The following is a 13,048-nucleotide window of genomic DNA, read 5'->3' as shown; positions in this document are numbered from 1 at the left end:
CATGCCCGGCCAATTTTTGTATTTTTAGTAGTGATGGGGTTTCACCATGTTAGCAGGGCTGGTCTGGAGCTCCTCACCTCAAGTGATCCACCTGCCTCAGCCTCCCAAAGTGCTAGGATTACAGACATGAGCCACCATGCCCGGCCAACCCCTGTTTACTCTTGTTCTGGAAGCTGGTTTATTTCCTCCTCCGGGGGGAACCCCAGACTAAAAACAGATGTGTTGTTGATCGTCCAGAAATGGCCTCATGTCTACCATGTATGTACGATGACCCCACCCCATCAAAAGGATTTTTAAATGCCCTTCCCCTATTGGAGGCCCTCAGAATGCTGAGCCAGGCAAAGAAGGTATCACAGGAATCACAATGGAAGCCCAGAGAGGAGAAACGCAGGGAGCTGCAGCCCCACCTTTGTTCCTAGATTAGCAAGGATGGCTGCCAGTCTGCACGCTATACAGAGCTTTGAAAGGTTAATAATTAAGTGACCAAACATGCTTGTTGGCCAAGACATACCTGGCTTACACCTGCTGCCCCAGCTTCATTAGTCATAGCATTCTCAAAAGAATCCCATTCTGAATGATAAATGAAATGGCTGCCTTATCAAACATCCATAGAAATCAATGGTCAGAGGCAACTTCAAGGCATACTTGAGCTGGTTCATGACAAGAACAAAGAAAAAGTGCAGACATGAACAGCAGCAGAACCCAGGCAAAGTAAGAAGGAAGCCCTCAGTGAGTGTTGGGGATCACTGTCAGAATTCCTCTGGACTCCCTGGATGGCTGCCATTTACCCTTCAGTTAGCAGACAGCAGCCTAGAGTCATCATTCCAGGGCAGGCTTAGTCATTCTTAACAAGTTCTGCATTAAAGACCTCCTGTGGGGTTTGTTAGAGAAAGAGTGATTCCTTGAACACATGATCCAGGCATCACCAGGTACTTCCCATCTCCCCAAGCAGGTAGACTGAGCTACACAAAGAACAGGGAATTGGGAGCATGACCTTGGTATTTCAATCCCTTTTTGGTCCAAAAACAGTAAAAAGAAAGATTACACATACAACTCTGCTCCTATTTCTTTACCTCTTTAAGGCTATTTTCCCACCTTTTAAAAACACTATCTCCTTTCCAAAATTCAAAATTTGGAGTAAAGTCTATGTAAAATATGTGTCCCCAGTTCTGCCACAAACTTCTGATTCTCAGCGACAGATAATTTTCAAATTTATTACTTCTAATTTCACGCTGTGAAGATTTCCAAATCCTGGTTACAGGGTCTGGTTAAACCCTAAAGGCACAGACACCTGACCCCACTCGGACTCATCATTCTTTCTACATTACCACCTCAACCAAAAGGCTGTTACAGAGATCCCCAGAATGTATTTATTAGAACACCAGATTGCTTATAGGCATTATATGAGAAAACAAGGGTTTTGTGATCAAAGATGTTTATTTAAATGCAGATTTTACAACCTCAACTTGTCCCTTTACAACAGGTCTTCCCAGAGTTTTAATGTGCAGACAGGCATGTGAACCTCTGATAAAGAGAGGGAAAATGGAGAGGCATCTTCCTCTGACTTAATACAACCCTTTTTACTTTTGGTAGAAAATCGTAAGGCATGAGTGTTTAAGGAGCACACTTTGGGAAATGTGGTTCTACTAGCCTTACTAGGCAAATATGCTTCTAATATGTATAACTAATACATGTAAAGCACTAATTATATTAATAATGCCATGAGTCCTTTTTTCTTTTTCTGTCTACTGCTATGATAGTTTAATACCATGCTTTCTTTTATTAACACTAAAAAGATGGACATGTTGAATTATTTTATAATTTTCTTTTACAGTTCTGTGAGTTAAGCTGTATATAGCATATGGGTGTATCATTCTTTAGTAAATTACATCTACCTGTGAACTAAACATTGATTTCATTTTGACTTTGTGCCATTGTCTAACTTTGCAAAAAATCAAAATCAAGGAATCAAGGTGCTTCACAAAAGGAACATCTATTTTTTTAAAAAAATCCATTCTGGTCTTGGTGTTCAGTGAACTTTTTTTCACCAAGCTAAAGCAAAAACAAACAAAACCCCCAAATACCAGACATAGAAATGGAGACCTCCCTTCTTCCTCAGGCTAGATTCCTGTTAGATTCCAAAGAAAACTGTGCCGGAACTCAGAATTTTCCTGGCGGCTCTGCATCTCCTTGCTATGCATAGTATTTCTCATATGATTTGAAGAAAGCACTGTGGTTGTACATTTCTTGAGTGCCTTATCAGAATTATCTTTCCAAAAAGCTCAAGAAAGACAAGCAAAAAATCCCCCAGAGAATGTCTAAGTGACAGTGCTCCATCTGAATATCCTTACAAATTGCTACAATGCAGGTTTACCTGGGGTGCAAGCACAGCAAACACGTGCTTGTAGTCCATTTGCTTTTTTCTCCCTGATACATTTAGAAAGAAGTGCTTAGGCCGAGAGCCATAAAATAAAAACATACAATAAGTCCAAGTCTTTTCCGTATATGCTGTGATTTGATAATCGTATTGATAAAACATTTGTAAAGGCCTTTATTGGAAGGCATGATTCTGATCCATTTTGCATTCTTCCAATTTTCATTTTTGCTATTATATCTAATTGTTTATCTATAACCTAGAGCATTCCAGCAAAAGGGGCCCTTTTAAAGCTAGTGGGAAAAAGGCCACACTGGTTTTCTTAAAGTAACTTCCAAGTATTTTCACTATAAATGAGAGAGAAAAGTTTCCAAATTGAAGAAGTACATAGCTCCCAGAAAGCACACTGAAAACTATGCAGAATAATTTTTGATCAGGCTGGAGGACTGTGCCAGGCTCCAAACAAGTGGTTATTCTGTTGTGACATCTGCCAGGCAATGCTTCCATTGTTCTCTGGAATTTAATTCATTTTAAATTACTCCATCCAAATGATAAAACATGAGATGTGCTATAATCCAGGGGTAAAATGCTATGATTGTTTTTAGTGTGACCACAACTGTTTGCTGGGAGGAAATACAGCCTGTTCTAATTAAGCCCTGATTATTGTCTTCTGAAAAATAGCTAGTTCCACAAATGTGAGTGAAATCCTGTTAAATGGAAGGGTTGGGATAAACACTCTTGACCACTCTGGTATGACTTTAAAGTTGGGAGGGCCATATGCAAAGACTTCCTACAAAGTAGAGCAACAGCCTTTGGAAAAGAAACTATTTTTGGAACTAAAAGCAGCTTGGGATACTGGTTTACTATAAGGTATAGTTTAATATGTGTATCAGTATAGTCAACACATCGTTTTACTGTTCAAAGACTACTGTGCAAATGCCTCCAAATCCAAAATATTCTGCCTAACAAATGCTGTCAAAGTTCCTAAATGGGAACACTACCTTATGGAAGCATTAATGATCAGGCACTGAATTAAAAAAACAAAAAAACCCACCACCAAGATGAATCTCAGAAGAAAACACACATGCACACATATAAGAATTCATATCTCTTGTATGCCAAATATTTAATATAAATCTTTGAAACAAGTTCAGATGAAATAAAAATCAAAGTTTCCAAAAACGTGAAGATTAACTTAATTGTCAAATATTCCTCATTGCCCCAAATCAGTATTTTTTTTATTTCTATGCAAAAGTATGCCTTCAAACTGCTTAAATGATATATGATATGATACACAAACCAGTTTTCAAATAGTAAAGCCAGTCATCTTGCAATTGTAAGAAATAGGTAAAAGATTATATGACACCTTACACACACACACACACACACACACACACGTGTGCACGCCAATGACAAAAAACAATTTGGCCTCTCCTAAAATAAGTACATGAAGACCCTTACGTGCTGCCAGGAGGGAACACTGTGTCACCCCTCCCTACAATCCAGGTAGTTTCCTTTAATCCAATAGCAAATCTGGGCATATTTGAGAGGAGTGATTCTGACAGCCACGTTGAAATCCTGTGGGGAACCATTCATGTCCACCCACTGGTGCCCTGAAAAAATGCCAATAATTTTTCGCTCCCACTTCTGCTGCTGTCTCTTCCACATCCTCACATAGACCCCAGACCCGCTGGCCCCTGGCTGGGCATCGCATTGCTGGTACAGCAAGTCATAGGTCTCGTCTTTGACGTCACAGAAGCGATACACCAAATTGCCTGGTCGGTCATTGTCATAACCAGAGAAGTGAATTCTGCCCCCTGGCAGCTGCTTAGCAGGAGGGCTCACCCCAATCTTCATAAATTTTCTCTTGTGGGGCTTTTTGAGTTCCAGGAGAGCATAATCATAATCCATGCCGATGTCATTGGCATTGCCCTTGATCCAACCCTTGGGCACATGGGTGCGTTTCACCCGGATCCACTGAAATTTCATCTTCTCGGGCATGGCTGAAGTGGAGTCGTTGGCCCCTCGACCACCATCTTTAAACTTGGGCTTTAGGAAGCCCACTCGAAGCTTCTGGGTTCCTTTCACATAGGTTTTTCCATCATGTATGCAGTGGGCAGCTGTGAGGACATGCTTCTCTGCCACCAGGGTGCCGGTGCAGCCCGTGGATAACTTCACTGATGTTGAGAAAGGGTAGTTGAGCAGGAAGTCCTTCCCAAAAATGCTGAACCTGCTGTCATAGCCATAAATCTGCCGCTTCCTTCGAGACTTTCCTGAAGACCCTGAGTCTCGGTGTTGGGCCCCATCTCCACTACTGCTGAGGATGTAGATGCCCACCTGCGTCTCTGTGCGGCTGCCATTGGCATAGAGCGTTTCATAAGACAGATATTGCTTGGCCTCTTCGTAAGTGGGCAGTGGAGTTCCCTTATGACACTGGGGTCCACATGAAGAAGATACTTCCAATTTGGCTTCGGCTCCAAAGTCTGGCTTGGCTAAATTGAGGGTAGACTGGGGCAAGACGACAGGGAGGCGGTATGCAGGCCAAGTGGGTTTCCAGGGGGCACTGTAAGGGCTCACTTGCCCAACAGCACAGAGCAGAAAGAAGAGAAGGAAGAGGAGCCCTGGAATCCCTGCCATGCCGAGCACTGTTCTGTAGAAACAAAGACAAGCAGGTCAGGAGGGCAAGGGCTGAACGTTCATTTACTGCAGACAGCAAAGCTCAGCAGCAGGCCTGTCATTGTTTCTGAGTCTTTGAACCCTCCTCAGGAATCAGGGTGTGGAGAGGAATCCTTAGATAACGGTCTCACTTTCAACGCAAAGGCTCAACCTTAGGAACGTTCCTGTGGCTGGGTGCCTGAAGTGAAATTGGGTGTTCCTTCCTTTCTATGTTTAAGATGTCCCTAATGATGGTAGACTGCAGAGTAGCATGCATAAAGTCATTAGTCCCCTGGCTAATTGACTGACCAGCCCCAATTTCCACGTAATTTTGAGCCCTCTTTGTGCTTGATTCTAAACCTCCTCCTCTTCTACCTTCATGATGCCCCCGCCTTTCCCTCCTCCTTCTCTCATTCTCATTGTAACATGTACTTGGAAAATTTTCAGAGCAACTTGGTCACTCAGAGGGTCAATTTAAATTACATGGCTTACTGAGTGACTGAGACATCAAAGAAGGACAGCTCCACAGTGTCACAATTACCACCACTCCTGTGGTTTTTAAATGATGGTGCACTCGAGAAAGGGTATGAGATTTTTTGTTTTGTTTTGTTTTTTGCTTTGAATTTACAACAACCTTTACTATTATATATATTGAGTTCCAGAGTGGCTAGGCTTCTAATAAAATATTCCTTCTTCCTTTGGATTATGTTGTACACTACCAGGATCTTTGTCAATATCTAAAGCTCTAATATTGCATCAGCTATAACACTATGAACTGTTACCATTGGTTACTTTTTCAGTTGTTTATATCTGTATTACCAACTAAATCTCTTAAATTTGGGCCTGTGCTAGCACTCGACAAAGATTTGTTAAATGGATGCTTGTATTAACGGAAAAGTGAGGAATGTTGCATGCTGACGCTAATGACAATGATGTACATGGATGATGCGGTAGCTCAGAGAAACAGCTTGAGGCCAATTGTGGGAGTAAGAACGAGAGAGGCCTTCTAGGAGAAGTGATGCTTGAGAAAGTATGCCACAGCCTCACTCCAACCTCTCAATATAGAGGACCAAATGTATTATTTGGCAAATGCACCCGTTCTTTTCAAATGTACCCACCGTTTAGAAGCAATAGGAGTCCTAGTAAAGGTGACACCGTGGAGCTGTCCCTCCTTGATGCTTCGGTCATTCAGTAAGCTATGTAATTTAAATTTACCCTCTAAATGAACAAATTGCCTAGAAATTTTCTAGGCATCACCTGATGTTTCAGATGGGTGCTGAAGTTGAAAAGAAGTCTGATAACATAAGACAGAGAGAAGGGGATACTTAGGGAAGGGAAACAAGAGTCTGTGCAAGGGCACAGCAACATGCAACCATGTGAGTAATTTGGGGAATCACACTTAGCTCAGCAAAGGTGGAGTAGAGGAAGTGGTGGAGGCAGCAGGCAAGAGCTAGATTCTGAAGTGCTATGTGTACCAAACGAAGAAGTTTGGATTTTACACTGCAAGGTATGTTTAAATGCCCAGATCAATCATCCACAAGAAAAACAACAACGAGGGAGACTGAAAGTGCTTTCATAAATGTTTAAGCATCAGTTGGCTCTCCGTGGCTCTGACTCTTCTGGTTCAATAGAAGCTGACTCAGCAGGTAGGGTAACTCATTCACAACCAAGCATCCAAAAACAAGGACCCAGAAGGGGTGGGTCTCAAGAGGCTCTCGGAACACAGCAGAAGTCAGGAAGAAACTGTTTTGTTATTCTTATTCTCTTCCTGTTTGAAAGTACAGATCTACTGGCAACTTTGGGTGCCTTTTGCTCCCTTTTATATAAAAGTGGAAAATCCCAATGATCTGATGTAGTATAGCTGAGCATGCCCATTCTCATTCCCAATATCCACACTGTGTTTCTAACATATGTGTGTGCCCCACCCACCTCTGGGACCTTTTTGCTTGACTTTTTCTCTTGGCTTCCACTTCAGTCAGGGAGAATAGGGATAGGAAAAGAAAGAAATAAGGTCCTGGAAAAGCCAGTTCCTTGGAACTCCCTAATTCCTTGAAATTCTACTTGACTCCATCTTTCCAAATAGGAAGGGTCCCTGAGCCCTTTTGTAGGAAGGAAATACATTTAATTATTTCTTTAAATCCTTGAAAACATGGGGTGCCTGCATATGTGCACATACGTGTTTGTATGTGCTTGTTGGGAGTATTGCCAAGACTAAAGGTTTTAAGTGGACTAGGAAGGGGATGCCAATGCTAGCTGAGTCCTCCTCTCCAATGGAGAACTTGGCAGTGAAATGGGTGTGGTGATGACAACCCTTTAGGAGATCTGTGGGGCATGGTTCTGATTATTCCCACCTACTGGCTAAGGAGTCATCCCTTGGGCTTATCTAGGACTTGAGCAGCCTTTTCTCTATATAAGTTGCTGTCTAGGTGACTAAATGCCCCACTCACACCAGAATCCCTGCCAAATGTGACAGGGACTAGGAGGAGTCATATATCTCCCACATGGCTGTATCTTGGGCTTCAACGCACCATTCTCTCCTCCCTTTGAGTAATGTGGGGAATGTTAATGTGACTTACATTGAGAACATGGTAAGCCAAGTTTTACTTCAGCTTATCTTAAGAAAGAAAACACAGAATGCGGAGGTCCAACCTGCCAAGTGTTCCTGTTTTTAAAATACGATTCTTGGGGGAGAAAGAGTAGGAGATGAGGTAGTATTATACTATGTATTATCATCAGCTACAGATAATATTTTCAATGTGCATGAAGAACATGGCAGTTACGATATCCTCTTTCATGAGCCACAGCCTTACTCCAACCTCTCAATATAGAGGATCAAATGTATTCTTTGGCAAAATGATGAATGATTATGTCTCAAGAAACTTTGGGATCAGTTATGAATCACAGAATCCTGTTAGAGAATGCTAAAGAGTCTACTGCATGATAGAATATTACTAATTCAGAGTTCTTACAACTTGAATTCTGTTCATTTAGCCAGGAGTGAAGGAGAAGCCAGCCATCTATAAGAAAAAAACAAACTGCTAACCCAACAGGACAGTGTGAAGCTTTAACTTTGAAGAATAAATTTTTCAGAGACTTAATAAGTCCTAATTTCTATTAGTTTGCAACTCTGCTTCCAAGTTCTCCACATTACTAAACCCTATTTACTAACTTGTGTGATAAGACTTTGTTCTGACAGCATTATATATCTTGCTTAAACCTTCCATGTAACGCTAAAAGTTATAAAATTGCATTTAAAAAAGTTTAATTCAGATTTAGAAACGAATGCAGACTTTTAGAAACTAATGCCCATCAAATTACTTCAAACTGATTAGGCTTAGATATTTTTAAAATATCTAATCAGAAATTAGAAGATACAGCTGTGGGCTCTCAAGCCCTTAAATGGGTTTAAACTGATGTCTGTATTAAAGCTACAAGCTTCTTAAGTTGCTTAGTCCTTTACCAAATGTTTATTTAGGGTGCTTTAGAAATTCTTCTGAATAGCATCCTCAACCAGATGATTGCTTTAGCTGGTCTTTTTAGCTCTGGTCTTTAGGTCCAGGATTCCCTAATATTATAATTTTCCAGAATCACAGAAGTCCAGGTCAGGGACGATGCTGACTACAGTGTCTGTACTATCATTTACTTCTCAGGACCATTGATTCATGGAATTATGGAGGGTGGAGGCAAAGGAGGGGGAAAGGAAAAGGAAAAGGAAAATGAATCACGCTAATTTCTCATCTATCTGGCAGACAAGATTTCCCTGATCAGTCTGCAAAAGGGCCACTGTTTGAGAGAATGATTTAACTCCTATAGCAAACAAGTGCTGGGAGGGAAAACCTAATCCTTAGGTCATATATTCTCTATTGTACAAATTGTGACTCCAGCAGAAGGCAGCTTTCAAGAACTGAGTGGAGGGATGGCTGTGTGTGTATGCTCTTAAGACAGGCCCCAAAGAAAAGCCTGAGGGGGAAACAACCCTCCTGTCCATTAAGGGTCTTTCCTGAGGCATTCGCAGCCTGCCCTGACTCATCCGCATTAATAAAACAACAAACGATGCAAAACTGTGATGCTTTAAAATTAGGTTGGTGGATTTACATTCATTTCTCAACTCACATGATAATGGAGTAATTCCTTAGAAGACAAATAATTATTGTTACCATCTGTATAAACCCTGGGTAAGCCTGTGCTATACCTGTTTAAGTTTACTTAAACATAAACACTCATCTAAGGTATAAACAGATGTAATGAAAACATTCATAATCCCACACCTGGAAAGGTAACTAATGAGTTACATGATTTTAAATTCTCTCTCACCCTTATAAATGAATCACCTTATCCTTGCAGAGCTGCCTGGAAGACTCACACCTTAAAAATGGAATGAAGATTTTCAAATCTCACCCTTTTACCTAAGTCTGGATGAAGAAAATTTAGGTCTATAACGTTTCATTTCTAGGAATAAGCTTTTGCTGAATAAAGATTCCTCGTATACATAAATTATCTTTTAAGGTTTCCAACCAAGTGTTTCCGTGCATCATTTCACCTAACTGGCAGGGAAGAATGGAAAATGAAGGTAAGAAAATATTTTTTCACCATGCTTAGTAATACAGAAACTATTCCTTTTCCAGCTTTGGGTATCTGATTCATAAATAGGTTACACAGTCCACCCTCCATCACTCAATATGAGCCACGGTCTGAAAATATTTATACTTTTTGAGGATGCTGCCACTTCATAGGCCCTTGGTGGTGGGACTTTGCATAATTAACAGATATGCAAACAACAATCTCTTTGGAGACTGGATGCAGTGACTACTGTCTCCTGCATGGCACCTTAGTCTTGAAAACTGCAACAACACAGGTCTCCTCAAGAGGGCCACTGTTTGAGAGAATGATTTAACTCCTATAGCAAACAAGTGCTGGGAGGGAAAACCTAATCCTTAGGTCATGTATTCTCTATTGTACAAATTGTGAATTCCTGCAGCCACTATAAACCGTAATGATAGAAAGAAACGGCAGGAAAGTTTGCAAAGATACAGGTTTTGGACACCATTTGGAGAGATGACAAAGGGTCTTCCATGGAATCAGTGGTCAGTGATATGGAATGGTGAAATCATGCTAAATCCTAAAGCAAATGCTTAAGAATGAACGAAGCTCTGTGAATACTCTGCAGTCAGGCTTGTTCTCGTTTTCCTGAGTCACAGACCCTATTAAGGCAAAACAGACCTAATCACATAATCGTTTAAGAATTACAGTCTTGTACAGGAAACTACAAGGCACTTACAAGTCCAAGCAACCCTAAACACAATCTTGTGGTCAAATGAAGTTTAGCCTCTTCTCTATCGGATTTCAGGTAAACTAAATTGAGCCTGGGACAAACCTGGCAGAACAAAAACAGAGTGCAAAAAAACCTGCTAATACTGAGAACGTGAGAAACAAATTCCCTGGAGTCTGTGGGAGTTAGGCATGAATAATGCCTGGTGGATGAAATCCCAAGGGATCTATGAGAAGAGTTACTGGGAGAACCTGAGACTATTAACCATTGCAGACCGGGGACAAAAATGTTCTCAGATGCATTAATGGACACTTATGCTACAACCAGAAAATGCATCCATGTTAACCATCCAGCTGAATAAGTCGTCAGTGTTACAAAAATGAGATCCATATTAGGCACCTTGGAAAAAGCCTTCCTTCCCAGTTCAGGCACAGGAAAGGACAAGTTACCGCTTGACTTTATTTAACTAGGAAAACTGCAAGTGAAACAACCTTTTCGTACGCAGATGGGGTGCAAACACTTTCACAAATAAACATAGTGGCTTCTGGGGGCATTTTCTAAGTTCCTTCTCCCCACTTCACGTCCAATCCACTCCTGACAGACTTCATGGTAGGCACGGTTATAAACCTGTCACAAATACTCGCATGCACAAGTAGGATCTTGAAACAACATGCAATAAATATCCTGATACTACTTTGACATAGGGCTTTTGACCACAGCTGACTTCATCTATAAATTCAATTCTTTCTCACATGGCCATGTGATGAGGATTCTGGCATTGGCCTACCTGTTCCTAAGGAGTGCACAGGGAGCCCTCAAATTTAGTTTCAGGAGCTGAGAGAAGCAAGCCCTATTCCAATACCTACACTGAGTTTCTTAATTCTTACTGGTGTCACCCGGTGGGCAGTAAAACAAACAGGATTTTTATCAGCTGCTTTCTCCTGAGGTGCTGGAAAGCAAACCTAATTTGTATTCTGGAGGGGAGTGGTGGTGTTCCTTCATCTGAACAAGTCTTCTCCCGCTCCTTTTAAAACTTTTATTTAAAAGTTAACTCGTGATGAATGCCTACAGGCAGAAGAACTATTTGCTTACAACAACTGTTGTTAGATCAGACTGTAGTGTCTAGGGTTAGCACCCCCGGAACGCACACGGACAACCACTACGGCTCCGGAGAAAACATTCTATTTCCCAGCCTGTATTTGCTGCACTTTTGCACTTCTCTTGCTTGCTTAGGTGTGTTCACAATCACATACCCAGGGTTAAAAATTAATATTTAGAACTTGATGGAATCCGGTATATGCAAAACTCAAGGAAAAGAACTAGTGGTGGTGGTGTGTTGGGGGGGTGCATGGGGGTGTAGCCATCATCCCCGCCGAAGGACAGCTTGCCGAGAGCCGGCTCTCTCTGCTTCCCAACCAACATCCTGCACCCAAGACAGCAGGATCTTCTTTCCCCACCCGTTTCATTGGTGACACTGCATGAATCCAAATGACCTGCAGCCCCCGTCGTCTCCCCAGAGCTCCTTCAGGCCCCCAGCCCGTGTCCTGGAACCCCGAGGACTGCCCTGGCGAAGTCCTGCGGTGCCTCCGGCAGCCCGCAGTTACCCTACCCCGCGCATACCCGGCCCTTTGTCCCGCTCCTCCCGGCGCCTCGCCTCTCCCGCGCCCGGGCGGATGCCCCAGTCGGTGCCCGCACTCACCCGCGCCGAGCAGCCCGCCCGGGCCGCGGCTCGCTGCGCCGCTCAGACAGGTGTGGGCGCCGGGAGAGAGCGCGCGGCTCCCATGCCTGCCCCGCCGCACAGCCGAGTGCGAGCAAGTTGGCGAGCAGCGCAGGCAGCTGGCGGGTCCGCCCCCCGCGCCACCCGCGGCCCGCCCGCCCCGCCTCCGGCCTCGGGGAAGCCGCGCGGCCGCCGCCCGCCCCACTGCACATAAACCGTGCCCCCCTCCCCTCGCCGCTCGCCTGCGGCCGGAGCAGGGTGGAGCAGCCCAGAGGACCTGAGGCCGAGCGTCCCTGCGCAGGTGGGCCCCGGTGGCGCAGCAGCACTAGCCAGTCTGGGCCTCTCGGCGCCAGGCAGCACCGGCTCTGGAGGGCTCTCCTGCCCGGGACCCGCGCGCCGTCACCCTTTGAACACCGCGCATCTCCGGGTCTGGCGCGCGGCCTCCTGAGCGAGACTACGGCCTTCGCTGCTGGGAGCACGCTGCCAGCTCGCAAAAAGGCCAGGTCCCCTACAAAAGGCGACCCCTCCCCCAACAGCCTAGAACTAGGGACGCGGGCCACACCTGGTGTATGGGGAGCCCTGGGCAAATTTGAAGAATTGGTTCAGAACCTGTGTGCGCCCCACCCCCACGTACACTTTTAGCGCCTTAAGGTGCTGACCGAACTCCTAGTTTCTCCGGTGCCTCCAAAGAACAGAAACCTGTATTCCCATGGCAGGGCCACCAATGCTTTGCATTTCCTTACAGCACTCAGTGCTCTGCGTGGGGCCCAAAGCACCGGGGGTGCTTGGCAGCTTCTGAGCGGCGGTGGCCGGGGAGCCCACTGGCCTCAGTTCTTCATCGGGGCACCAGCTGGTGGAGCCACCTCCTTGTCCAGTGGGCCTGCTTCCCTGAATCACTCCAAGCGGTCGTTATCTTGGTGGTGGTGGTTGGGGGCCAGGGTAGGGGGGTGTGCGGGGAGTCCTCTCCTAACCAGGCTGGAGACCTTGCCATTTAAGGTCCTAGTGTTAGAGCCTTCCTATTTAATATAGATTA

At 44.1% G+C, this 13,048-nt stretch overlaps 1 protein-coding gene across 1 annotated transcript; it reads right to left on the bottom strand.

Annotated features, from left to right (window-relative positions):
• Window positions 1-3,475: 3,475 nt before the first annotated feature.
• Window positions 3,476-12,162, bottom strand: PRSS23 (serine protease 23). The gene is made up of 2 exons (XM_034933507.3): window positions 11,998-12,162; window positions 3,476-5,024 (listed from the first exon to the last, which is right to left on the bottom strand). The coding sequence occupies exon 2, from the start codon at window positions 5,009-5,011 to the stop codon at window positions 3,860-3,862; it is 1,152 nt and encodes a 383-aa protein (XP_034789398.1). The 5' UTR covers window positions 5,012-5,024; window positions 11,998-12,162; the 3' UTR covers window positions 3,476-3,859.
• Window positions 12,163-13,048: the final 886 nt, after the last annotated feature.

The sequence above is a fragment of the Pan paniscus genome, chromosome 9 (genome assembly GCF_029289425.2).
Source record: "Pan paniscus chromosome 9, NHGRI_mPanPan1-v2.0_pri, whole genome shotgun sequence".
Lineage (NCBI taxonomy): Eukaryota > Metazoa > Chordata > Mammalia > Primates > Hominidae > Pan > Pan paniscus.
This window is presented reverse-complemented; position numbering and strand designations above follow the sequence as displayed.

What these genes read in the sequence shown, in the direction of transcription:
- PRSS23 (XM_034933507.3), bottom strand. Translation starts at nt 5,011, where the DNA reads ATGGCAGGGATTCCAGGGCTCCTCTTCCTTCTCTTCTTTCTGCTCTGT.